The 23,893-nt window shown below is 41.9% G+C and overlaps 1 protein-coding gene across 2 annotated transcripts in view; it reads right to left on the bottom strand.

Moving 5' to 3' along the window:
* slit2 (slit homolog 2 (Drosophila)) overlaps positions 1 to 23,893 on the bottom strand; it is a 103,439-nt gene that overhangs the window by 3,550 nt on the left and 75,996 nt on the right. The window contains exons 15-35 of one of the 2 annotated variants that reach the window (XM_031751017.2): positions 23,595 to 23,745; positions 23,408 to 23,482; positions 23,039 to 23,182; positions 22,103 to 22,246; positions 21,819 to 21,985; positions 21,603 to 21,735; positions 19,496 to 19,564; positions 19,047 to 19,118; positions 18,058 to 18,129; positions 17,882 to 17,953; positions 15,913 to 16,076; positions 13,704 to 13,828; positions 13,258 to 13,355; positions 10,981 to 11,120; positions 5,949 to 6,042; positions 5,162 to 5,299; positions 4,589 to 4,829; positions 1,692 to 1,822; positions 1,424 to 1,578; positions 798 to 1,152; positions 465 to 679 (exon numbers count right to left, since the gene is read on the bottom strand). In XM_031751017.2, the coding sequence (XP_031606877.1) occupies positions 465 to 679; positions 798 to 1,152; positions 1,424 to 1,578; positions 1,692 to 1,822; positions 4,589 to 4,829; positions 5,162 to 5,299; positions 5,949 to 6,042; positions 10,981 to 11,120; positions 13,258 to 13,355; positions 13,704 to 13,828; positions 15,913 to 16,076; positions 17,882 to 17,953; positions 18,058 to 18,129; positions 19,047 to 19,118; positions 19,496 to 19,564; positions 21,603 to 21,735; positions 21,819 to 21,985; positions 22,103 to 22,246; positions 23,039 to 23,182; positions 23,408 to 23,482; positions 23,595 to 23,745 (2,955 nt within the window). The remainder of the gene's footprint in view (positions 1 to 464; positions 680 to 797; positions 1,153 to 1,423; positions 1,579 to 1,691; positions 1,823 to 4,588; positions 4,830 to 5,161; positions 5,300 to 5,948; positions 6,043 to 10,980; positions 11,121 to 13,257; positions 13,356 to 13,703; positions 13,829 to 15,912; positions 16,077 to 17,881; positions 17,954 to 18,057; positions 18,130 to 19,046; positions 19,119 to 19,495; positions 19,565 to 21,602; positions 21,736 to 21,818; positions 21,986 to 22,102; positions 22,247 to 23,038; positions 23,183 to 23,407; positions 23,483 to 23,594; positions 23,746 to 23,893) is intronic. The other variant, XM_039613435.1, reaches the window with a different exon arrangement.

Below are 23,893 nucleotides of genomic sequence, written 5' to 3'. Positions count from 1 at the left end.
TAGAATTTAAAAAAGGGTTTTATTATCCTACAGAGTTTGTGGAGCTCCATTACAGTGGGGAAAAAAAGTGGGGAAAAAATAAAAAACTGGAACTTTTCATGCTATATGTTGCATGAGGTGACAGCAAGTATACTGATGAGAAGTTTGCTGGGCTGCATGCAGGAGAGAAAATCAGTAAAGAAAAGCTGACGTTAACATGCGATCAGGTGGTCTCACCTGAGTAACCCCTCGTGTGGGATTAAGAGGAGGCTCAGGAGATGCTGAGTTGAAAAAGCGACGGGGTTAGAAGCGTCAGTGCAGAGAGATTAAACACTTTGAGACACACGCTGCTGAGACACTTTAAAGAGAGTTAGCAAGTAACAGAGAAGCTCAGACTTTGTTAAAAGAAGCCCACTGGAGTATTAGATTATTATTTTTAGAAGAATAAAGGTAGTGTACCGAACAGGCTTCCGTGTTTCGCTTACCTCTGTCACACGCCTCTCCTGTATATCCGCTGTTACACTCGCAGTACGCCTTGCCCAGGCCTGACACTCTACATTTGCCATGTTTGCAGCGAGACAGGCTGCAGGGGTTAGCTGCATCCTGGTCCTGCTCATCACAGAGGACACCAGCAAAGCCAGGCTGGCAGCGGCAGGAGTAGGAATAGGAGTTGATTGGGATGCAGGTACCATGGATACACCTGTAGGGTGGAAGAGGGAAGGACAGAACGTAAAGAACCAGACAGACAAATCTTGGTCTCTCTTTGAGAGCTGCCATTGCACTAGCTGTGGTTTTAGACGAAGCACAGAAACACTCACTTGTTGCCATCACAGGGGTTGCTAACTTGCTGGTCACATAAAGTTCCCGTCCAGCCTGCGTGGCATGTACAAGTGAAACCGCGGTGTCCAGTTGGGTGGCAGTCACCTTGGACGCAGGCCCCTCTCTGGCACGGCTGACAGCCCGGCTCCACCCCATTGCCCAACCACTTTCTGGTGGTACTCTGGGTGGTTCCAGATCCTGGGAGCCCCGCTTCAAGCCCAGCTCCTAGATCCTGGAGCTTCCCGTTGATGTAGAGGTTACGGAGGCAGCCATGGAAGCTTGTGCCGTTACGGCCACCCGAGCTGTGCTGTAGGGCCGACAGACCGCCAGAAGCCGAGGCTCGCTCTGGCATCCCTGCATGAAGACAGAAGTATCTCAGCACCTCATTTAAGATGATTAAAGATCCTCTTAATTATATTTTTGTTCGTATGGAATTGAAATCAAGCCCAAAGTGAACGTGAAGGCTTTTTATGACTTGATGCTTCACACCTAGCCTCTGGCCACCTGTACATAATGTTTAAATCTAAGTATTTATACTATAATCTGTAAGTATTATGATATCTATCTGTTCTACGCCATTTACACAGACACGGCTATAAGAATATACATAGCGTTAAGTCCTTACCTCCCACATAAAGTGGAGAATCTATATTGAGTGTGGACTGCTTGTTGAGGGAGTTGATGGATTTGGGCGGCCCGCCATCGATGGACAGAGACAGAGTCTGATCTGATGCTACTAACTCCACGGCATGGAAATTACCATCATTCACTGTCTCCACACTGAGAGAGAGAGAGAGAGAGAGACGAGGGAGGAATTCACTTCACACATCTGTATCATCCATCATGTGAACGTGGAGCCAGGGAATGGGCTTTCTGCCTGCATGTGCGTGTACCTGTATATAGCAGAAGGAGGATAGGATCCAGTGTCGTAGCTGACCCTGAGGCGTCCCCTGTACAGCTCCATGGCAATGTGATCATTATCCCCTTTATACAACAACACACCACTGTCCTCATCGGTAGCAATCTGAAAGCACAGCAGGATCTCCATGTTAGTGGCCTAAAAGTGCACTTAGTTCTTTTTACTGCTGTAAAAATTGTCAACAAAGAACAAGTAAGTCATTTTCAGGTATATGTACTTTAGTTCTGTATTTATTTTTATGAAAACTTTTCACTTTTACTCCCTATATGTGTACACAAATATCTCTGCTTTTACTCCTTACATTTTCAAAACAAACTGTAGGTTTCAGATATTTAAGGGGAGTTATTATTTCAAGTCACTGCACGCCTTCAAAAAATACTTAAAAGACAATTCTACTGTTGTATCCACCACCAGTGCTTATTACACACAAAGAGATGGAAAAAAGCCTAAAACAGAAAATCTATAGATCATTTATGACTCTGTACTCTGGGGTTAAAGCAGGCCAAGGCATCCAGGGCCGTGTTTTTTTGTGCAGATTTCTGTAAGTTGTGGTCGGAGTACATCAGCATCTAGCGAGCATAAAGGAAGTAATGTTTTTAAGGTGGCAGCTTAGCTCAACAAACATCAGCAAACACTCAGTTTGTGTGCAGTTTCTCACACAGTGTGTTGCTAGCTAAAGGTTCAGCTGCTGTATTTCCTGGGGAGAGAAAAGAATGAAAGCTAACTTCCCTCTGAGATGGAGAAAGATGGAAGACAGACATTATTTTTAAAGGTAAGGAGAGGAAAGTTAAAGATCTACTTATATTTTGTTGAATTCAGTTCGGCTCAGCTGATTGCAACCTGAACACAAAGAAAATCTAGTTGTGCTCACAATAAAAAGGATTTCTAAGTGATTATTTTCCCCACAGCCAAACCTGCTAAATCTCACTTTAACCTGAGAATATACTCTTTCTGTTTAGTTGTGGAGGCAGAATCTGTTTTGCTTGGTTTCTCTAGAAGAGAAATTAAAAGGCAAACCTGATGGTTGGTGTCGCTGCTGTGATCTAAATGTAAGCTAATAAATGAGGAACACAAACTGGAGATGAATCTTTACAAACCCCTGAAGGAAATCTGACTCTTTAGTAGCTAAGTGCTCCACTACGTTCACCAGCCAGTCACTAACTGTGTCTGCATGCCAATGAGAGTTTAATAATAAATAAACCGACACGGTGAAATTATCAAATCTGATGGGAGGCACTGATTGTCATGGTCCCTGTGTCTGCCCTGCCAGCCCTGCAAGGCTCCATGTGTTTTTGTTTTTGCTCCCTCTCTCTCCTTCACCGCTCTGCCTGGGCGGAGCTCATTGCGGCCCACACACCTGTTTGCTATTATGTTGCCATTACGTGTTGCCATTTAATGCCGGGCTGAGACCTTCTCGTCGCTGGATGATTGTGCAAGACACTTTAGTGATCCTCTCTAGCTTTTGTGAACTTAGCTTGTGTAAAATCCGTGACTTCGTGTAATCCGCCTTTCCTGTGTGACAGTTTTCCCCGGACCTGTGACCTTCCCTGCTGTGTGGATGTGTGTGCGTTGGAGTGAAGGAGGAGAGGACGAGTGTGAGAGAGCTTTCCCCTGGACCCTAGGATCCCTGGATTTCCCCCCACTGTACATTCTGCACTTGGTGTTTGTAAATAAACTCTCTGTTTGGAACTGAAAGCCCGCTCTGCGCTTGAGTCTCCGCTACAGCCTGTGACACAGAGTCTTCTTGAGATTTGATGCGAGTTTGTGGAAAATATTTGACACATCTGATGGATCGTTATTATAGAAATAATGAAAATAACTGTTTTAAGTTTGAGAAATAGAATTGCTTACTGGGCAGATTCATTACATTAATGGTGAATATTTGAATGGTGGAGGTTTAAATATTAATATAAAGTTAATAAAACATAACACGTGTGTGTGTGTGTGTGTGTGTGTGTGTGTGTGTGTGTGTGTGTGTGTGTGTGTGTGCTGTATAACACATGACCCCCCAAAAAAACAAACAAAAAAATTCCCTAAAGCCATGAGTTTTCTTAATAAATAAATAATTAAGGGATGAAGGAAGAGAGAGGTGCTTTTAGATATTTTCCAGCAATATTATCTATTTTTTTGGAATAAAGACTTTATGAATATGGACTCTCAGGAGTGTAGCTCAATTTAACACAAAATGACAGATGCTCGAAGTCTCTAGTGTAGAAACCAAACTTTCACAGGTAGGGGACTGATTTTTAGTTTACAGCTTTGCATATTCAAGGCATGCAATATTGTTTAAAACAGTGCCAATCAGATGAATGGATTCACAGGTATATAGACACACAGACTCATTCTCCCAGTATGAAACTGTTATTTATTATTTATTTATTTATTTATTTAAGAAAACCAGTCATAAAAGCTGTAAGCAAATCTGTGATGGCCAGGTGGGACTTTTCTTTTAAATTTCATGATTTGAGATGAAGCTTGTTTCCATCACTGTGAAAAAGCAGAACTTAATCAAAATCTTGAGCTATTATATTGAAATGTGACTGAATAACTCAAAATTTCAAGTTATTTTCTCAGAAGTTAGAGTTACTACATTAAAACTTTGAGATAAAAAAAAAGACTTCATTACAAAAGCTGTTTTTTTGTTGTTGTTTTAAAGAAAATAGTAGATCATTATAAATATAAATTATTTAAGTGTGTTGTTGTGTGCTGTTTTTTTGTCAAAACTTACCAATGACTCTGTTTACTTTAAGGGGTCACAAGCTCAAAAAAGTTCGGAAACATTTTCATTTCAAAAATTTCAAAAATATTTCACCTGAAATGAAGTGAAGCAAAAGTGCAAAGCTGCATTTAATTTAAAGAAAAGTCTGTCACCTGCAGGCTGATGTTGGTCTGTGGTGAGAGGAGACTGGAGGGCAGCTGCAGGTATGACTCGCGGTTGACGAAGTTGACACTGGCGAGAGTCTCACAGCGCTCGCCCTCGTAGCCGTGGAGACACTGGCAGCGGGGGTCTGATCCTACAATGACGCACTGTGCCCCGTTGAGGCATTCGTGGTTGTCACAGGGGCTGGTGCGAGGAAGGACCATCGGAGGAGAGAACTCGCAGAATAACCCACTGAAACGCACAGTGTAACACACATGGAATACCGTAAGAGTCCAGGTCATTCCCTTTATTTGTTCCTCTTATAATTATTATCAATTTGTGGTACGGCTGCTAGAACATGCATGCTTAAAAACATACTTCTTTGGTGCTTTCAGTTACAGTTGGATTTTTCATCATTTCACATGTGAAAGTTAGTCCAAAAAATACCACACTGTACTATTACTCCAGGGACCTTGAGAAAAATAGTATGTTGATCTCAATAACTGACAATAAACACCAGGGGGAGCTCCTCTTATATCAAAAACTGTTGGCATGTGTGACTTCCACTGTGGTGTGCAGCTCACCTGTACCCTTCTGGACAGATGCAGGTGTATCCATTGACGGCATCGATGCACTGACCGCCATTCTGACACTTATTCTCTTCACAGTCATCATAATCCAGCTCACAGTGCTCGCCTATGAAGCCTGGAATGCACTCACACCTAAAATGAACACACACACACACACACACATACAGAGAAATGCTTGTTGTTACTGGACTCTTTGCAGGGATACAGCTGTTCTTTGTGGCTGCCTGTGGTTAGATTTGGTCTAATTGCATGTGGAAGATTTCCTTAACAATAAAAAGAAAACATGTCAATTGCTTCTTGACCCAGACAGTCCACAAATCCTAGAGAACACAAACAGACACAATCCTAATTTTTACATGATGTCAAACTGCCTGATGGAGAGCACTTCTAGACGTAATTACACTGACCACAGCGCACACAACCAAGGAGTAAAAGTACAGATAAAATCTCGCCAGGAAACCTTACTAGGGAGCCAAAATCACATTCCCAACACCTCCCATCCACACATGCAAACACACACACACACACACACACACACACACACACACACACACACACACACACACACACACACACACACACACACACACACACACACACACCATGTCTCTGCTGGAAAAAAAACAGGAACTCTATTATTTCTGTGTGAAAAATTTAAGTCTTCAAATCCTGCGGGAGAAACAAGAAGCACTGCTTGCATACTCTAATAACTGCATAATAGTTTATACAAGTGTGTGTGTGTGTGTGTGTGTGTGTGTGTGTGTGTTTCCAGACTACTCACTTGTATCCCTGCGGAATCAAAATGCACTTTGAGTCGTGCTGACATGGGTTCAGCTCTGGGGCACAGAAGTCCAGTTTCTCTTCACACAGCTCCCCTAGAAACACACACACATATGTGCGCACACACACACACGCACGCACACACACACACACACACACACACACACACACACACACACACACACACACACACACACACACACACACACACAAATATCTCATCACTTTTTCAATTCTTTGCACAGCATTAACAATAAAGTGAAATGAAAACATAAAACACATCAAATTTTTAACTTCTTTACAATTTGTTTTCTCTTTGTGTGCATGCGTGCGTGCGTGTGTGTGTTTGTGTGTGTGTGTGTGTGTGTGAGTTGAATGGGTGCTTGGTCTTATGATGGATGACTCTCTTGTGGCCAGAATCAACACAGCGGTTTGATAAATGATTTCAGTGCTGGGAATCTTGTATATGATGATGTTCCAGAGGGTATCCTGATCTTCCTGAAACTCTACACTCCAAATGAATCACTGATGAGGGAATAAACCAATACCCCTGACTCTTGAAGTCCACGCTGGGAATAATTACACAACCCTCTAGGGATTAATAAGTATGAAAGTGAAACAGCAGGAGATGTTTGTCCTTTTAAGCCCTGGACTTAAACGCAGTCAGATTTGCTTAATACATTTTTATTTTTATATAAAATGTTGTTTTTAATAATTCACATTTCAGTATTAATAATTATTCAACCAATACATGTTTTTGATGCAACCACTCTGTTTACCTAGTGTCTGAAATAAGTAATAAGTAAGACAGCTGTCTGCTGATTGGCTGCCCATCACAAACAGCAGGTGGGTGGGGATTCTGTACTCAAAGACAGAGTTGTCTGTCTGAGATGATCATATTAGGATTATCTCTTCCCCTTCATATCATACAGTGACAACCTTTTCCATCCAAGATCCCTGCAAACAGTTCGGTATGACAGAAAAGCATAATGGCTTTAAAAGAAAGCTGTCATTAAGAAAGCTGTTAAAAGACTGTGAGTACTTGCTTGTTTACTTTGATGGTTTCTTATTTCCATGTGAGTTTTTGTCACAATATGACCAGCTAAATGTGATAAATATTGGTCTATTCCCCCACACGACCTTTTAGGATGTGAAATGAGCTCCAGAGAAGCCTCAAAGGTCCTGTCATATGTGTAGAAATGAGCTTTGCAGAGCCAAACATTACTCAGTGGCTAAATACTCACCACATTTTATTTCAGGCAATTTAAACATTTATAGCTGTATAAACTGTTTGTTCTTTGTTCACATTAAGAAAGCTGCAAAGGAAATAATACAGCAGATGGAGCAGTGGCAGTATAACATAGTTTTATGTGTTAAAATATCTTTTTTCATACACCAGAGGACCAGTTTGTTTAATTTTTAGAAATCATTAGACTGTTGTTGAAATGCATGCAAACCATAAGCCTGAAAGGAAGTTTTTAGTTCCTTAAAAAGGAACTTTGGGTGGTTAATGTACAGTACAATACTGTGCAAAAGTCTTGAGTCACCCATCATTTCTTCACATTTTGCTTCCAGCAGCCAGACTTTCTGAAGCCAGAGTAATTTTTGTTTTTAAAGTGGTTTTAATTCTAAAATCATCCTTTGGACGCTGTCAACTTTTTCACTTGTTTTCATTCAGAAATATTTTTCAGTTTATTAAGCCAATTTATACTGACCTCTGGATTATTCAAGCATAAAAACGCACCTACCTCAAGTTACCTATGTGTGTTGTATCACACATAGGTAACTTAGCAAAGAACCAATTTTAAACTTCATCTTTAGGCATTTGTTGGCCATCTTTGTCAGTAGGTACAGAGGAGATCAGGAAAGAGGTGCGACAGTCTGTACTCTAAGTTATGTAGGTGCACCTTTCTCTTGTTTTATATAAATATAAAGAAATGAGTGGTAGCCCGGGACTTTTACACACCGCTGTAGATATTTGCGTTTCAGAAAGCAGACTGGCTTATTGTCCCAGACTTTCATTCCTAGGTGTGGAACATTAAAATGACCTTTATTAAAAAGATAAGATGTAACTCAGTATGTTTTTGTTATGGTCCAAAAAGAATCCCAAGAAAAGACTCAAACAAACTCGAATGGCTCTTAATATAACTCCTTCAATACCAAAAGCCTCCATTGTTCAACCAAATAGTTTTAAAGCACTAAACACGCACATTTGAGTCTATTTCAGTCTATCGTACAATCAAACAAATACTCACAGGACCCCCAAATGTTCCGCTGAAAATAGTTGGCACCAAATGCACCATTTAAGTAAATCTGGATAATAAGTACAATGTGTGACTGTTTAGAAAATTAGCCTTCTTTTAAAACTGAAAATATATATTTTGATTGTTCTGGAGGAGTGAATGGAATAAATGCAGACTAGATGTTAGTAAGTTTGTGTATTTTAATGGGATTTCTGCTTTCAAAAATACAGATTATTGCCAGTTCCTCTAATTTCAGCTCATTCACCTGGAATGGTCATCACATGTATGCGTGAAGCAGCAAGCAGTATAACCACAGAAATCTGAGAGTGGTCTTTTTATACATCAAAGACATGCACTGCTAACACGGAGCGCGACTGCATACAGTATGGTGAATCTGTAGCATTACCGTGGATAAAGCACAGGAAATGAGGGAAGTTAGGAAGGAAGGAGAGAGGGACAGAAAGGACAGAGAGAAGAACAGACTAACCTCTCTCCACCTCATTGGTAGCAGCTGCAACCACAAAAAAGATGACAGATGATAGAAAGCAGAGCAAGATGGGAGAAAAGACACAGGACAGCAAAACACAGAAAGACAGAGAGAGAACACCGCCACATAGGTTAGCACTCAGAGATGATTAGCACAGTGCAAAAGCAGACAAACAAGTAGCAACAGACTAGTGTTAGTCAGATAAAACATTTGTCTTTTGTGACTTCTCTGTAAGGATAGAAGACTTTTTGTGGGAGAGATATTTATGGTGACTATTTCTGGAATGAAGAGTTTGTTTTATATTTCCCAGACAGCTTCTATATGGCTACAGTTTGGATAATGTCAGTGTTAGTAGGGCAATAAAGGAGAGACAAGAAACTTGCAGTTTGGTATAAAAAACTAAAGTAAAGGTTTTTGATCGAGTCAAGTTGCAGCTATAAAACTCAGCAACCCTTCCAATGAAAATAGGCCAAAAAACTTTTCTGATTTAAATTTGGCTAATTTTTCCATCCAAGTTACCGAGGTCGCCCCATAATGTAGTGGTTGACACATTTGCTGGGTAGGCAAAAGGTTTCCAGTTGCATTTCAGTCAGAGTGTAAAACTCTTCCAAATCAAACACACCCAGAGCTTTGTGAAAATGGAACAGCTGAAAGGTTGACATGGCGGTGTGGTGGTTACCACATTGCCTCACAACTCTGTGCAGAGTTAGCATGTTCTCCATGTCTGCCTGGGTTCTCTCCGAGTACTCTGGCTTCTCCCCACAGTCCAAAGACATGGACTGTGGGAAAACTGGTGATTCTAAATTGCACATAGATGTGATTGGTTGTCTGTCTTTATGTATTAGGGTGTACCCTGCCTCTTGCCCTCTGACAGCTGGGATAGGCTCCAGCCTTCTCGTGATGTTGAATTGGATAAGTGGCAGAAAATGAATGGGACACTCTTCTTGTTCTAACCTGAGGACTTGTGTCCCTGCTGTACAGAGTGGATGTCCTCTAGTATATCTGTAAAAGTTCTCAGTCACCCAGGCCATTGTAGTCTAAGGAGCTTGGAAAGAAAAGCGTCTGGACTTCTTTAAGTTTTGCTTGAAAAAGTTTCACCTCTTATCCAAGAAGCTTCTTCAGTTCTAAGAGCAACTGGTGGAGAGTCCCACCCCCAGTGGGGGTGTGACTAAGAGGGTCATGGACCCCCTATTGATCCTCTGCCTAATCACTCAAGCCAAGGGGTGAAAATGGGTGTGGGTCACAATCAGCCAAGGTTTCGGGTGAACTCATTGTGAGACCTTGCCCCAATCTGTTATGTGGCTTGCTGAGAACAAATGACCCAAGATGTGAGTGGGCATTAAGGTGTCTGGTAAGGGATCTCAAAACTGGATTACAGATGGCAGACAACTGGTGTCGTAAGCCGCCCCCTCTGTTCAAAGATCGATGAAAGGTGAAACATCTTCAAGAAACTTAAAGAAGTCCAGACGCTTTTCTTTCCAAGCTCCTCAGACATGTCCTTCAGTATTGGAAGTGTCTGGAGAATACAAAGGCACAGGCAGGCTGGTGTGGCCAAAAACTGTGTTTTCACAGCACCACACTTCGGGTTGTTTATGCTTATGAAGTCTCCCCCAGAGGCCTCAAGATATAACAGCAGAACTTCTCACTGACAGTCATGTTGCACAACCTTCAGTTGAAAACTGCTGCTTGGCAGGTGATTGTCCTCAGATTGAAATGTGGGTCAGTCTGACAAAGAAGTTGATGTTGATGTCTGTGCAGGTGGTGGTCCATTGTGAACATATAAAAGGGGTCAGCTTATTAAAGCAGCCACTGATTTGCCTCATTGTGCAACTCTTGAAGGCAAGATTTTCAAAATTTAAGCCAGAAAGGATTTTCACTTTTTACGGGTTGAGTGGCGTAACATTTTGATTGACTCCCAAGGTGCACTCTGGTAAGAAATTTCAAGTCACTGAGCCACAAAATTCTGTTATTCATGCCTCTAAGCATAATATTGTATGGTATTTTGTTTTCAGATGCTCTAATTTGTTCCTCTGACACACCTCTTCTCTGTGGTAATGGTGGCCTGTCCCTATGGGTACTGCAGCATTTTAGTGGCTGAAATCATGCAAAAATAATAAGAACACAACACTGAAGTAACTAAAACTGATGGCTCTGACACAAACCTACAGGATCCCTGCATTATCTGGGAGAGTCCTGCATTTCTGTGTTTAAATAAATAAATAAAATAGGAATACAGAACGGGGAAAGCATGCCAGCCTCCAACATCTGCTCCCAGTCTATAATTCTTCATTCATGAGTGTTACCTGTGTATTCTGGTGAACACATGCATGTGTAGTTGTTAATCCCATCAACGCAGGTGGAGTTATTCTCACAGTCGTTATCTTCGCAGTCGTCAATGTTGATCTCACACGCGTCACCTTCGAAGCCCTCCGGACACACACACCTGAGATCAAACACACAAAGATGCAAGCCCTCATAAATAGGTGGATAAACACCTGTAGGGTCACATAAACTACACTAACATTAATGTAACTATTTATTCATCCTTATTAGATTAACAGGAGACAGGATTTACAGAAGGGGAAATCCATCGATTTTATATGGTACTATGAAGTCTTTAGGATAAGATGGGGCCTGAATGTGAGGAGAAGGATTTTAAATTTGATTCTGGATTTAACAGGAAGTCAACGAAGAGACGCTAACATGGGAGAAATATGCTCTCTTTCTAGTCCCTGTCAGTATTCACGCTGCAGCATTTTTGATCAACTATAACCAGAGACACAGATGCAGCATTAGCACACAGCTGGGAGTTTCATCCCATGATTTTATTCAGAGCAGCCCGTCGTGGGTATATAAATACATTTTACACATAATTTAGGTCCCACCGCACACACTATCAAGCTTCATACACAGGCGTGTTCGGCTGTTCTCGCCAATACTCTCAGTATCCTCAAACAGACACCAGGTAGGGATTTTCTGCCCAGTGTGGGGATGGTTGTAAGCAGTTGATTACTACTGAATAATTGCCAATATATTCAGCAACTAATTTTGTGTGTGGACAATTTTATTGAGGAATCATTGCAGCTCTAATAGCAAACATTGCACGAATGTGGGGACCTGTGAATATCAGACATATTCAATGTCCCCCCGTCCCCACCCCATCCCCTCCCTAACACACACACAGACACACACACATAAACAAACACACCTACACACACACTATCCATGCATGCAGCTCATAACAGCAGTGTCAGCTCCATCTACATATCCCCAGAAGAGAGTCATTATTCTGTTAACGTGATCGTGCCTCAACTCTGTAACTACTACTCAGGTTTATTACAACACTCTCTCTATGACACACACATTTACACACACACACGCACGCACACTGAGAGCGCTATATTATGGGTCTAATAAAGAGCTCTTATGCGGCACACACTCGGGTGGATTAATATCTCATTATATAGTCGGCGACAGCTCTTCACGATGAATATTCCACCCCCTGCGCTGGAGAGGGAAAAGAAATCATACACCGGTGGAAATACGGACATAAATGGACAAGAAATGGCAGCAGAGGATACAGAGAGAGGGTAAAGAAATGGAGGTCGACAAACGGGAGGAGCTGGGGTTCCTTTAATCATCTGCGTACGTTGTTAAGATCTGCTCAGAGCGAGCAAGCAAACAGGCATTAGCTTCCCTACAGTTAACACTAAATAGAGTAATGAAGAAAGTTCTCACAGCGGGTCTGTCCACTTTGCTCTGGAGACACAACAGAACCAGTCCCCCGAGCCATTCGCCTCCCGTAAATTCATCACCACCTCTAATTACTGGTGCAGCATCACTGATGGAGGAATCAGCTGAGAAACCACAGACTACCTGCACGTGTGCTCTCTTGCTATCTGATAGCTGATGTATGGTGTTCTAGATGATTGGTTTTATGAAAAGATGCTTTGTTATTTATGTTCAGCTCCATCATCTTCCAAGAATGAAACAGCTATAAGTTTTCTGTTATACTGAAAAGAAAGTTTTACTTTAGCACCTTGAGCGCATATCTTCTAGCTCTATCTCCCTAATCCTTACCATACACTACGTATAAACTTACTTATAAACTACTTATAAACGTATAAAGTTAAGTACCACCGAATACACCAAGGAGCCTGTAGCACGTAGAGGACTACAGTTACTGGAGTACTATTGTGTGAAACGCTCAAACGAGAGGTCAGAACTGATGCAAGTGAGGCTCTGACATTGCAGTTCCTTTAAAAAAGGTTTGATCCATTAATGCGTTTTCTTGGATTTCCCATAATGCAATGCACCCCATCAGGTAAATGCTCACATCTTTCAAAACGCCACAGATGTAACACGGCAGTTCTTTCTTTTTTGTCCCAGCCAGTTTCATCATCAGAGTCCACACTTTAAAAAGCTCTCTCCAGAGCCTCACAGGTGGAGTAGTACCTCCTGATACACAACAGGTGGATATTTGTGTGTGAATTAAGGAAAATGCCTCTTTAACATAACCTGTGAGGAAATCGACAGCCAAGACTAACCAGGTTGGATAAAATATCTCGAACGTCTCTCACCAAAAGTTGCTGCCTTCTCCTTCCTTCAGATGGCAGGTTCCACCGTTCTGGCACGGGTTACTGATACAGGCGTGAATGGGTTCATCACAGTTTTGGCCCTGCGTGCACAACACAAACACACATATGTTCAGTGCTCTCAAACAACAACAGCTTCTTAAAATTTCCCCCTATTGCATCAGTTGACTTTGAAAGTGTTGTCTCTTATCCCTACACTCGTTCACAGATGTATTCATCTGGCTCACGCAGGAATAAGGTCTTTCTACGTGTCTGCATGTGTAAGTTTGTACTCTGCATGAGTTTTGAAAGATAAGAAGTGTTGTATTCACTTGTTCCTGTCTCATGGGTGTGTGTGTGTGTTTTTTTTTTTTTTTTTTACCAGCGAGTGATTATAAAAGATGCTATGAAAGGGCAGGTGAATATGATTTTGCTTTCTATGCTGTGTGTACCTTAAATCCATAAGGGCAGGTGCAGCGGTAGTAGTGCACAGGGTCATTGGCACATGTGCCGTCGTTCTTGCAGGGGTTGGACAGGCAGGGATCACACTTAGCCTGGATATTTATATCCACTGGGCCTATATGGTGCACCAATCCACACAAATAAAACATACACAGGAGAGATGATTAACAATGCATAAAATTTGGCACTTTGGAGAGTAGGAACACTCAGAGTGACTAGCTTTGCACAGAGGGCTGTACATTATTAGGCAGCTGCAAAAGCTTCAAATGTCAACTTTTTCTGCAGAAGATAAAGATGGTGGTTTTTACCCTGCATTCTATATAAACTTACTGGACACTTTATTAGATACACCTGGTTAATTACTTGTTAAGGCAAATTTCTAATCAGCTAATCATGTGGGTGCAACTCAATCCAAGGGCATAGGCACAGTCAAGATGACCTGCTCGAGTTCAAATCAAGCATCAGAATGGAGAGAAAGGTGATTTAAGTGACTTTGAATGTGACATGGAAGTTGTGAATACTTCAGTCTTTCCCAAACAGCCATTTCTATGGTTTACAAAGGATGAAACGAAAAAGAGAAAAGAGTCAGTGAGCAGATGCTCTCTGGACAAAGACGCCTTGTTGATGCCTGAGATCAGAGGAGAATGGCCAGACTGCTTCAAGCTGATAGGAAGGCAGCAGTAACTCAAATAACCTCTCAAATAGCATCTCCGAATGCACAGCATGCCGAACCTTGAAGAAAATGGACTACAGCAGCAGAAGACCACACCAGGAGCCAGGTTTATGGTAGGGTCAGAATTTAGTGTAAATGGCATGAAAAGATGGATCCATCCTTCCTTGTATCAGTAATCCAGGCTGGTGGTGGAGGATATTTTCTTGGCACACTTTGGTGTTTAAAAGTATCTTTTCAGGAAATAGCCTACCTGAGTACTGTTGATGACCATGCCTATTCCTTTATGACCACAGTGTATCCATCTTCTGATGGCTGCTTCCATCAGGATAACGCCTGTCACAAAGCTCAACTAATCTCAAACTAGTTTCTTGAATTTGACAATGAGCTCACTGCACTTAAATGGCCTTCACGGGCTCCAAATCTCAATCCAGCAGAGCACATCTGGGTGAAATGGAAGATTCTCATCACGGATGTGCACCCAACAATTCTGCAGCAATTGTGAGATGCTATCATGTCAATATGGTAAATGGTAAATGGTAAATGGCCTGTATTTATATAGCGCTTTTCTGGTCCCTATGGACCCCAAAGCGCTTTACATATCCAGTCATCCACCCATTCACACACACATTCACACACTGGTGATGGCAAGCTACGTTGTAGCCACAGCCACCGTGGTGCGCACTGACAGAGGCGAGGCTGCCGGACACTGGCGCCACCGGGCCCTCTGACCAATATGGACCAAAATCTCAGAGGAATGTTTCCAGCACGTTGTTGAATCTGTGCCACGAAGAAATAAGGCACTTCTGAAGGTAAAAGGGGTCCAACTGTGCACTAGCAAGGTGTATCTAAGAAAGCGTCTGGTTACTTTTACTATGTTGTTTAGTATAATCATGGGGAGGTTTCACTTGCTCATATATTACAAGTATTGCTTGAGAAAGATGACATTTCTTTGCAGAACCATTATGTACAGAAAACACAAGAACACAGTGCTGGTCAGAACATGAGGGTTGAAAGGGAGGCGGAGCGGTTCTGACTGAACAGAGAGGAAAACTGGGACAGGACTGTCTCAAACTGGAGAATCTGGGATTGAGTAGAAAATACTGTTATAAGATACTTTACCTGGCACCAGAAAACCACAAGGCCCGGGGACTTCTACAGTGCGTCAGTCAGGTTAGGTCAAAAATAGATTTCAGTCTTGTGTTCAAAGTTAAGTGATAGAATAAGGTTTCAAGATTAACAGTAGCATTTTTCAAGCATCAAGAATCTCAAGGAAATATATAGAGTTAGTATATACATGTTAATATTAACATTAACGTTTTTGCCCAGTGAAAACAATATCACAGTAACTGTAATATATACATAGTGCTGTTTTGATTTTGGCAACTTGTGGTCTCTTTTGGGAGCCCTCCTCAAGTGTATGTATGTTTGCTAGCACAAGACCAGACACTGATTTAACCGTATTGTGTCGTTTCTTTGTCTAGCTCCTGGAAAGCATTGCATTGCTGCACTACAATATGTCCATTTACCTGTACAAGTGAACTTCTTGGAGGGTGTAGTCAGTAGAAGTTTGTCCGTCATGTCGCCGGGCCCTGCACAGCGAGCAATGCCAGGCTCCTTATACCCGCTCTTCACCCAGTCTGACAGCCACTGCATGTGACAGTCACAGTACAGAGGGTTGGCGCCCAGAGCCCTGCCAGCCGATTGGACAAAAAGTGAGACAGCAGAAGAAATAACTGGGAGCATTTGAATCATGGTGGTAACAGTGTCACTGGTGGGATTTCTCAAAGTTTCAACTTATTTCCGTGTTAAAGACCATGAAGCTTTCGGGAGTGGCAGTGTTTGGTTTCTCACTCTGATCCACCCTTTCCTTGTCACGTCTGGTTTCAAAAAACCAAGCTGGTGACAACCACAACCCTCAGCTGCAAAACCAAAGGGCGACGTCATGGTGGCTACACCATATTTTATATAAAGCCTTGGGTTATATTGTATTAGAACAGTTTCCTGTAGTCTCCAGTCTGTTACAAGCACTCTCCATGGTGCTGATCCTTGTGAGCGCCTCACGTAGACTCAGACATTCCCACCAGCAGGTAACTCACCAGGCGTCTCCACCCTGTATGACCACTGTGCTTTTTCTGCAGCCTGCTTAGTTTTTTTGACACTGCACTTAAAAATGGGAGCAAAACTGAGTACTCGCACTCTTCCTCTGTATGTCTTTCTCTTTCGTTCATTTCAGCCATGAGATCGCTGTCGAGGCCACACTCAAAGAAAACAACAGTAAAATAAAGTAAAGCAGAACAAAACTTCATTGAATTACATCAGCTTGTTTTCGTTTCAACAACATATTTCTGCTTCATAGACTTCTCGTTAGAATATATAATCATGACTCTCTGAATTTTTCAGCTTCTGCTCTGGGCGTCCTCGTCACAGTGGGAGTGGGCTTTTTATGTTTTGCATTAAATCATTTTAGCAGATTTCCCTAAAAATTCATTAACTACCAGGGGGGGAAATATCCCTGGTAATTTGCCCCAAATTACAACACAGTGCATTTTATTCTTCTTATAACTACTATTTACTAGAAGTGGTTAGTATAGTGGTTCACATATTTAACAAGCAATAGATCCACCGTTTGGGAGGTGACACAAATACCTTGTCAGGAAGATTATCTGGTGTAAAAATCTGCCAAATCAACAAATGGATCTGCTTCTATGTGTATAAGGAAGCAGGTGAAAGTAGCTTAAGTAGCTTTAGGTTGCTAACACTAGAAAGATGTGACATGAAAAATGAAGATCCACATATAGAATCTCAAGTTTCTAGCCAGGTTAAGGAGAAAAAAAGCTGGCTTTAAATGTGTGTTAAATACTGTGCAGCTCCCAGCCTGCAGACATATTCGAGACAGCGATGTCGTTCCTGTGGCTATAAGTGTTTGAAGAAGGCGTGTGGATCTGAAAGTGTTGTGATCACACAGCCACACAATGTCCATTTAACATACAAAGACATGCTCGTATTAAAAGCACATTTATACCATTCAGGCACACCTTTGTGTAAATTGCATACCTGGCATATAACCACTGACGCTCTGCTACTCAGCTACAAGAAACAATCCTGCGTGATCACTGATGGCATGACCAGTTAGCTGGATAAGGATGTGGCATCTGCATAAACCACTAATTTGTTATATTTTGTTGTAAATGATAAAAGGAAAACACACAAAATTAAAGCGAACAATCTTCCCAGTGCTAGAAAGGACCTCCAGTCGACATTCATAGAGGTCACTGGGCAGATGGCCGGGTAACATCCTGTCTGATGACGCGTCACAACTTTAATTATGAGTTTTGTTCTGTTTGTGTTTTTCAGCTCCCTGCAGTTACTGGACAGATATTTCATGATGATTATGTATTTCTTTGATTTGTTATTTTATAGGAAAAAAAAGGGCAGATTTTTCCAACACACAGCGACACATGACCAGTGATGTTTCTGTGTTTGCGTGTTACTCACAGGTGGGAAAGCGATGACAGGTCTTTGAAGGCTCCTTCTGGTATCAGTGATATGTCATTACCGTGAAGAGACCTAAGAAAAAGTGATTGAAACAGGATGATTGGATTGGATGATTACTTCAGCACTAATCTGACTCTCTGGAACATTTCCCAGGATCAGAAAGTTCAGATACTCACAACAAACGGAGAGATTTAAGTCCGTCGAACGCCCTCTCTGGTATGCATCGCAGCCGGTTGTAGCTCAGAATTCTTTGCACACAGAATTAACATTTTAGCGCGGACACAAGGCAGATTTTTCTTCCCAAGAAATTTTTCCATGCAGCAAGACAATTCAGAGCACAATCCTACATCTGACTGAGATAAGCAGGCAAAGCAGCAAACATGAACAGTATAACACACTCATTCATATGCAGGTCTCACAAGGCAGTGATCTAGCACTCCGAGTGCGAGTTTTCTTCCTTTTTATGTGCATTTTGTTTCTTTTATTTACAGCAACTAAGAGACAAAACATTTATCACACTGGTGCGCAGACTATAAACCGGAGAAACTGCTCTCTGATGTATATATCATGTATTGTTTTCTCCAGTGCCTTCCACTCTTTTCCTGTTTTAGTTTTTCAAAATGATTCTTCATATATTATTAAAAATGAAGTGAAGCTGCGAGCTAGTTCAAGGCGGCATCTCCAGCTGCACTGGATCTTTGCTCTCCCTGCTGCCCTGAGTTGATGCCAGCTGTTAAGCGCCTCCGCCACTCCAACATCCATCTGTATATTTACTCATCGTTCCCCGGTTTTATATGTAATATATTTGTGGGGAAGGGTGTTGAGCTCTGAGCCAGACTCTAACTATAGTTTGTTGTTGTAATAAAGTAGCACTTTAAAACATACGTTGAAAGTGAATTTTTGGAGTAGTTTAGGTGAAGCCAGTATTTTTTGATATCGATGGTTATTTTGTGGCAATAAAGTCTTTCAGAGATTCCCCTGACTCTCTTAGGACTGGCTAACAATCACATGCAGTCATGTCACCCTTTCTTGATTTCTGCTATCATTTTTTCCAGGCCTTCTTCTACTTGAGCATTTATGAGCTTCTCGTCCACACATAGTCACAAATACGCCTAAATATACACACTCACACACACCGCAAAGGCAGATGTAAAGCCAGACTCACAGGGTAAGCAGCTCGGACATGTTACTGAGGCTGTGGTTGGACAACGTGCTGATCTGGTTGTTACTCAAATCACTGGAAAGGAAACAACAGATACATAAAACCCACACAAGGCAGCACTGTCCACACATGCGTGAACAAACCCACACGCGTGCACAGACTATATGGATTCTGTAATACTCCTCCTGTAGTCTAATGTACCCAGACTGTCACACCACATCAGGGCCAAACAAAGTCACAAAAATGATTCAACACAGAACAGAGTACAGTCTGTTAGTTGTGATTAAAAGCAAAGTGCAGGAAGCACAGACCAAATCACAATCCTTAAGTGTTTTCTTTTTGCTTTTTAAAAAAATGTGTGTTAGCCGTACTAAACTCGGCAAAGTGGGAGTTAATTATCTGTGTGAAAGTATACAATATCTCTCCACTGAGGTGCTACGGGTGAGACTTACATGAGCGTTAAGTGTTTGTAATTGGAGAGCTCCACGGGAACTTGAGTGAAGTGATTTCCATCCAAATACCTGAGAGTCAGAAAGACAGCGAGGGAGACAAAGAGCGAGGGAACACGGGGGTGATATCGAGGAGGATTGGTAAACAAAGGGAGAAAATGAGAAGGGAGAAAATGAAGTGTTAACCATGTGGGAAATTCCTCATATCCAGTGTGAGCAGTCATTACAGCTGCAGCCATAATAAACACTGGAGTTTAATATCCCCACAGGCGTCTCTCGCTCAGACATACACACATTCACGGGTGAGATCCTATCTCTCACTTTGTGACAATGTGCTATTAATCCAGCATATTAATTAAGTCTTTGTTAATACTGGAAGAACCCTGTCCCCCAAAGGAGACACAGTAGAATGAATAAAAATACCACTAAAGCTGCGGTCTGATATTTAATTCAAGATTATAATACTCTAATCATTAGGGATTTTTGTTGAGCAGGACTTTATGTACCAAGTGTGATCAGAAAGTTTCAGGACTGATTAAAATTAGGCTTCATGGCTGAATACTGTTGCAAGCTGGCAAGTGCCGCGGTTTTAAATGGACGACTCAGGATGTTCCAGTATAAATCTGTTTTAATAGTTATTGGAATGAATTCAACCACACAAACGTCAGAAGAATGAGGAGCATCCACCTGATTGTGCTCCTCACCTGACGCGCTGCTTTGGGGCTTAGAGACTGTGGACTTGTCAGCTAAAAAAACCTCTTTGTGTCAGAGTCTCAGCTCAAGATCGTCTTAAATGATCTGCATCTATTGTATATGCATTTTTTTGGCTGAAACAGAATTGAATGTTTACTCTGTGGAAGTGTGAGACCCGGTTTAAAATCCCAGGTATACAATCATAAATAGTCAGATCAGAAGCGGAAGTGATCCAGAGTTGTACAAAGACAATCATAATTAAATAACTGATTGTTATCAGTGAACAGCTATACCAATCAGCATTATTATTACAACACAAATCTCTATAGATGACTTTCTGAGAAATAAAATTCTCTTTAAGTTCACAGTTCCTGTGTCGCTGTCTCTATAAGCATGTGTTTCTGTGCTTTTCCACCTTTCTGAATGAACATTTCAAGCTCCAGTGAGGTAAGGGATTGATTCAGATGCATAGCGTAATAAATCTGAGGTTTTCTGAAGTCAAAGAGGGACAGCTTCAACTTCCTCCATCCACACCAAGTTTGAGCTCTCTGTGGGCACTACTGAAATCCACTCCACTCCACGACTCTGACCTCTGCTATGGCCTTACTTTTCTCAGGGACAGCCTCTGGTGTGTGAGAGGACAGCATATCTTTGCCAGACTCACTCATTGTATCCTCCATTACACTGCTACTCTAGCTCTACATCTGCAGAGTCTCACTGCAGAGATAATTTATCAGGTGTCTCATGATATTGCATCAGACGACTGATGCAGACCTTGGACATACAGCCAAAGCTATAAAAAGCAATCTTTAGCCACAAGAAGAACAATGAGTGCTGAAGCAGGTGGTGTGGCCCCAAAGAGCACTGACCTTAACTGATCTTAGCATCACAGATTCAGTCTGGGATTAGCTACAGAGCACCAGTGCAGGACTGCACGCTGGCACGAACCACTGTTTAGATCAGATCCACTAAACGTTCCTGACCCTGGTGGATTAATTGTCTGTGTGAATGCTATTAAAAATGAAGCAAAGGATGCTCTGCTGGTTTGTGGACTCTTCAACTGCCAACCGTTGTTTAGTCTGTGGGTCACAGCTGGAGATTCAGCTCCAATTGTAATGAGCGTTGGGTCAGTTTGACTCAGAGTGGAATGTTTGTTCTCTGAACAAGATGTAGAAGTGCAAGCAGTCAACAACTGAAATCAGTGATTGCTTTTGTCATTAGCAGGGAAACTGTTAAGGGACCAAACTAAAAGTAACGATTATCTCAAAGCCCTGGAAGTGGTCTGGACCTGATCTTAAATCATTTATGTTTCTTTATGTTTTCAGGCACATTTCATAGGGAACTTTATGATTGCAGCTTGTAAAACATGGAGTTTGGTTAAGCTTTATACTAAAGGGTGTGTTTGTTATAAACTTACAGTTCGGTGGTCTCTTTGGGCAGGCCTCTGGGCAGCGTGGTGAGCCCCTTGTTGCTGCAGCGGACCACGGTGTCCAGACAGGAACACTCAGCTGGACACCTCAGCACCGGAGAGCAGCTGTTCTCATCATTACCTGATGGTAAAAGTGATTAAGGATAAAAAATGTAAGCTGTTTTAGAGAGACATGTAATATTATTATTATTTTCTCCATCTCACCATCTTCACAGGCAAAGTCCTGGACAGCTACATCCTGGATGGGGATCTCCTTCAGGAAGTAAGGACTCTGGCAGCGGGGGTTACCGGTGACGATGCGTTTCCTTCTCAACCAATCACCAAGCCAAGCCAGGTGACAGTTGCAGTTAAAAGGATTAGCCAGAAGGTTTCTGGAGAGTAGGAAAGTGAGGAGATGAGGGTGCTCAGCAGCATTATTATGGTTATTTTATTTTATTTTTTTGCATTTATATTTTGTCAAATTTGTTGGTTGTATTGTTTACACTCACAGTGTGGACAGGGAGTGCAGCGTGTCGAAGGCTCCGGGGTTCATGGAGGTAATCTGGTTGTCATAGAGTGACAGCAGACGCACTGAACTCAACCCCACGAAGCTGCTGTTGCTCACACAGCTGATGCGGTTGCTCCTCAGCATGCTACCCACACAGAAAAAAAGTGAATAAATTAACCTGTACTACAGTTAAGTATATAGTATACAGTATATAGTTAAGCGTGTACCCACAACATGTATATACAGCTATGTTTAGACCCTAATGAGATAACACCTTATTTTCAGGTCTTTGCAGTAGTTAATAGGAATTAGCTAATAGCTAATAACTAAAAAAAACCCACATAATTCTTTATAAATTATATGTACATAACACTACATAAGTCTTAAAGATTATAAACAGTAACACTTATTAACACTTTATAACTGTGTAGTAATGTCACTAAAAGCCTTGACCTTCCTCTAATTGTTTATGAGACCAGTGCAATTGCACTTTTTGAGTTTAACCAATGGTTCATATTAAATTTCATAAGCATTTTGTGTTGCTTTATTAAGACTGATACTATATCAAAAAAATCTAATCTGCATTGGTTTCCTCAGGATTTTAGGGTCTTAATTATTACATATTAATTAACAGTTAACGGTGGTTTATTCCCTGACCCCTGAAAAAAAATGGCATGGGCACTTGATTGTTGTCTAGGTAGATAAAATGTAAAATTATATGCATTAATAACCATCTTTACAGCCTTATATGGATCGTATTACCTGTTAACTGAAGCTCATTACATAAACCTAAATATGCAGTGTTACCTGGTGAATTATGCATGCTCATATTATTCTGTGTTTGACAGTGTCACAGTATGTGAGAACGTCTTTGGATATTGCTGGCATACTTAATGCATATGCATATGTGTGAGTGTGTGGGTGTGTGTGTACCCACAGTGTGCGGAGGCCACTGAGTCCCTTCAGTATGCGGTGGTGTATGTTCTCCAGTCTGTTGGAGGTCAGAATCAGCTCATTGACCCCTGAAGCTCCTTCAAACGTTCCCTCCTCTATGTCAGTGATACGGTTATTACTCAGGTTACTACACAGAGTGGGAAGCAGGAGGAAGGAAAGTAAGAGAGCAGCAAGAAAAGAGAGATGTAAAGAGGGGGTGGGAGGAGGGGGTGGGGGGTTACGTGTATAGAGAGAAACACACATAGTTCATTTTAATTTCTATATCCACATCTGTCGCAGTATTCCTCTGTGTGACCCGAGTGTGACTTCCTGACGTTACGTCCTTGTTACGTTAAAGACATGTCTGACTCACATCTTCCTCAGCTGAGGCAGCTTTTTGAAGATCCCCGTCGCCTCGAGCACACTGAATTCATTGTTGTTCAGACGCCTGAGAACAGAGCAAAGTAGAGGTGGTTAGAAACAAAGAGAAAGAGGCCGTGAGGTCTCTTCTATCCCACACATAGATGCACTTTGTAGCAGACAAACACAGCGTGACTCACAGCTCGGTGGTGTATTGAGGAATGTGATCAGGTATTTTGGTGAGCTTCTGGTTGGAGCAGTCGACGGTGGTGCCCTCGCAGCGACACTTTTCGGGACAGGCCAGGTCTGCGAAGCAGTCGCCTCCTAGCTTACTACGGTAATCCTCGTTACCTGGTCACAATCATAAGCGCAGTGTCATTAAATGCGCAAGAGTCAAACCCCAGCATTTACTGGCACCGGTCCCGATAGAAACGCCAGCACAATAGCAGAATTTAGAGACACTGCTCAAGGGATGTGCTGCTTTTTTGATGTGTTTGTC

This window comes from Oreochromis aureus, linkage group 6 (assembly GCF_013358895.1).
Source record: "Oreochromis aureus strain Israel breed Guangdong linkage group 6, ZZ_aureus, whole genome shotgun sequence".
NCBI classification, from domain to species: Eukaryota; Metazoa; Chordata; class Actinopteri; order Cichliformes; family Cichlidae; genus Oreochromis; species Oreochromis aureus.
Note: the sequence above shows the minus strand (reverse complement) of the source record. Positions and strands in the feature narration are given on the sequence as shown.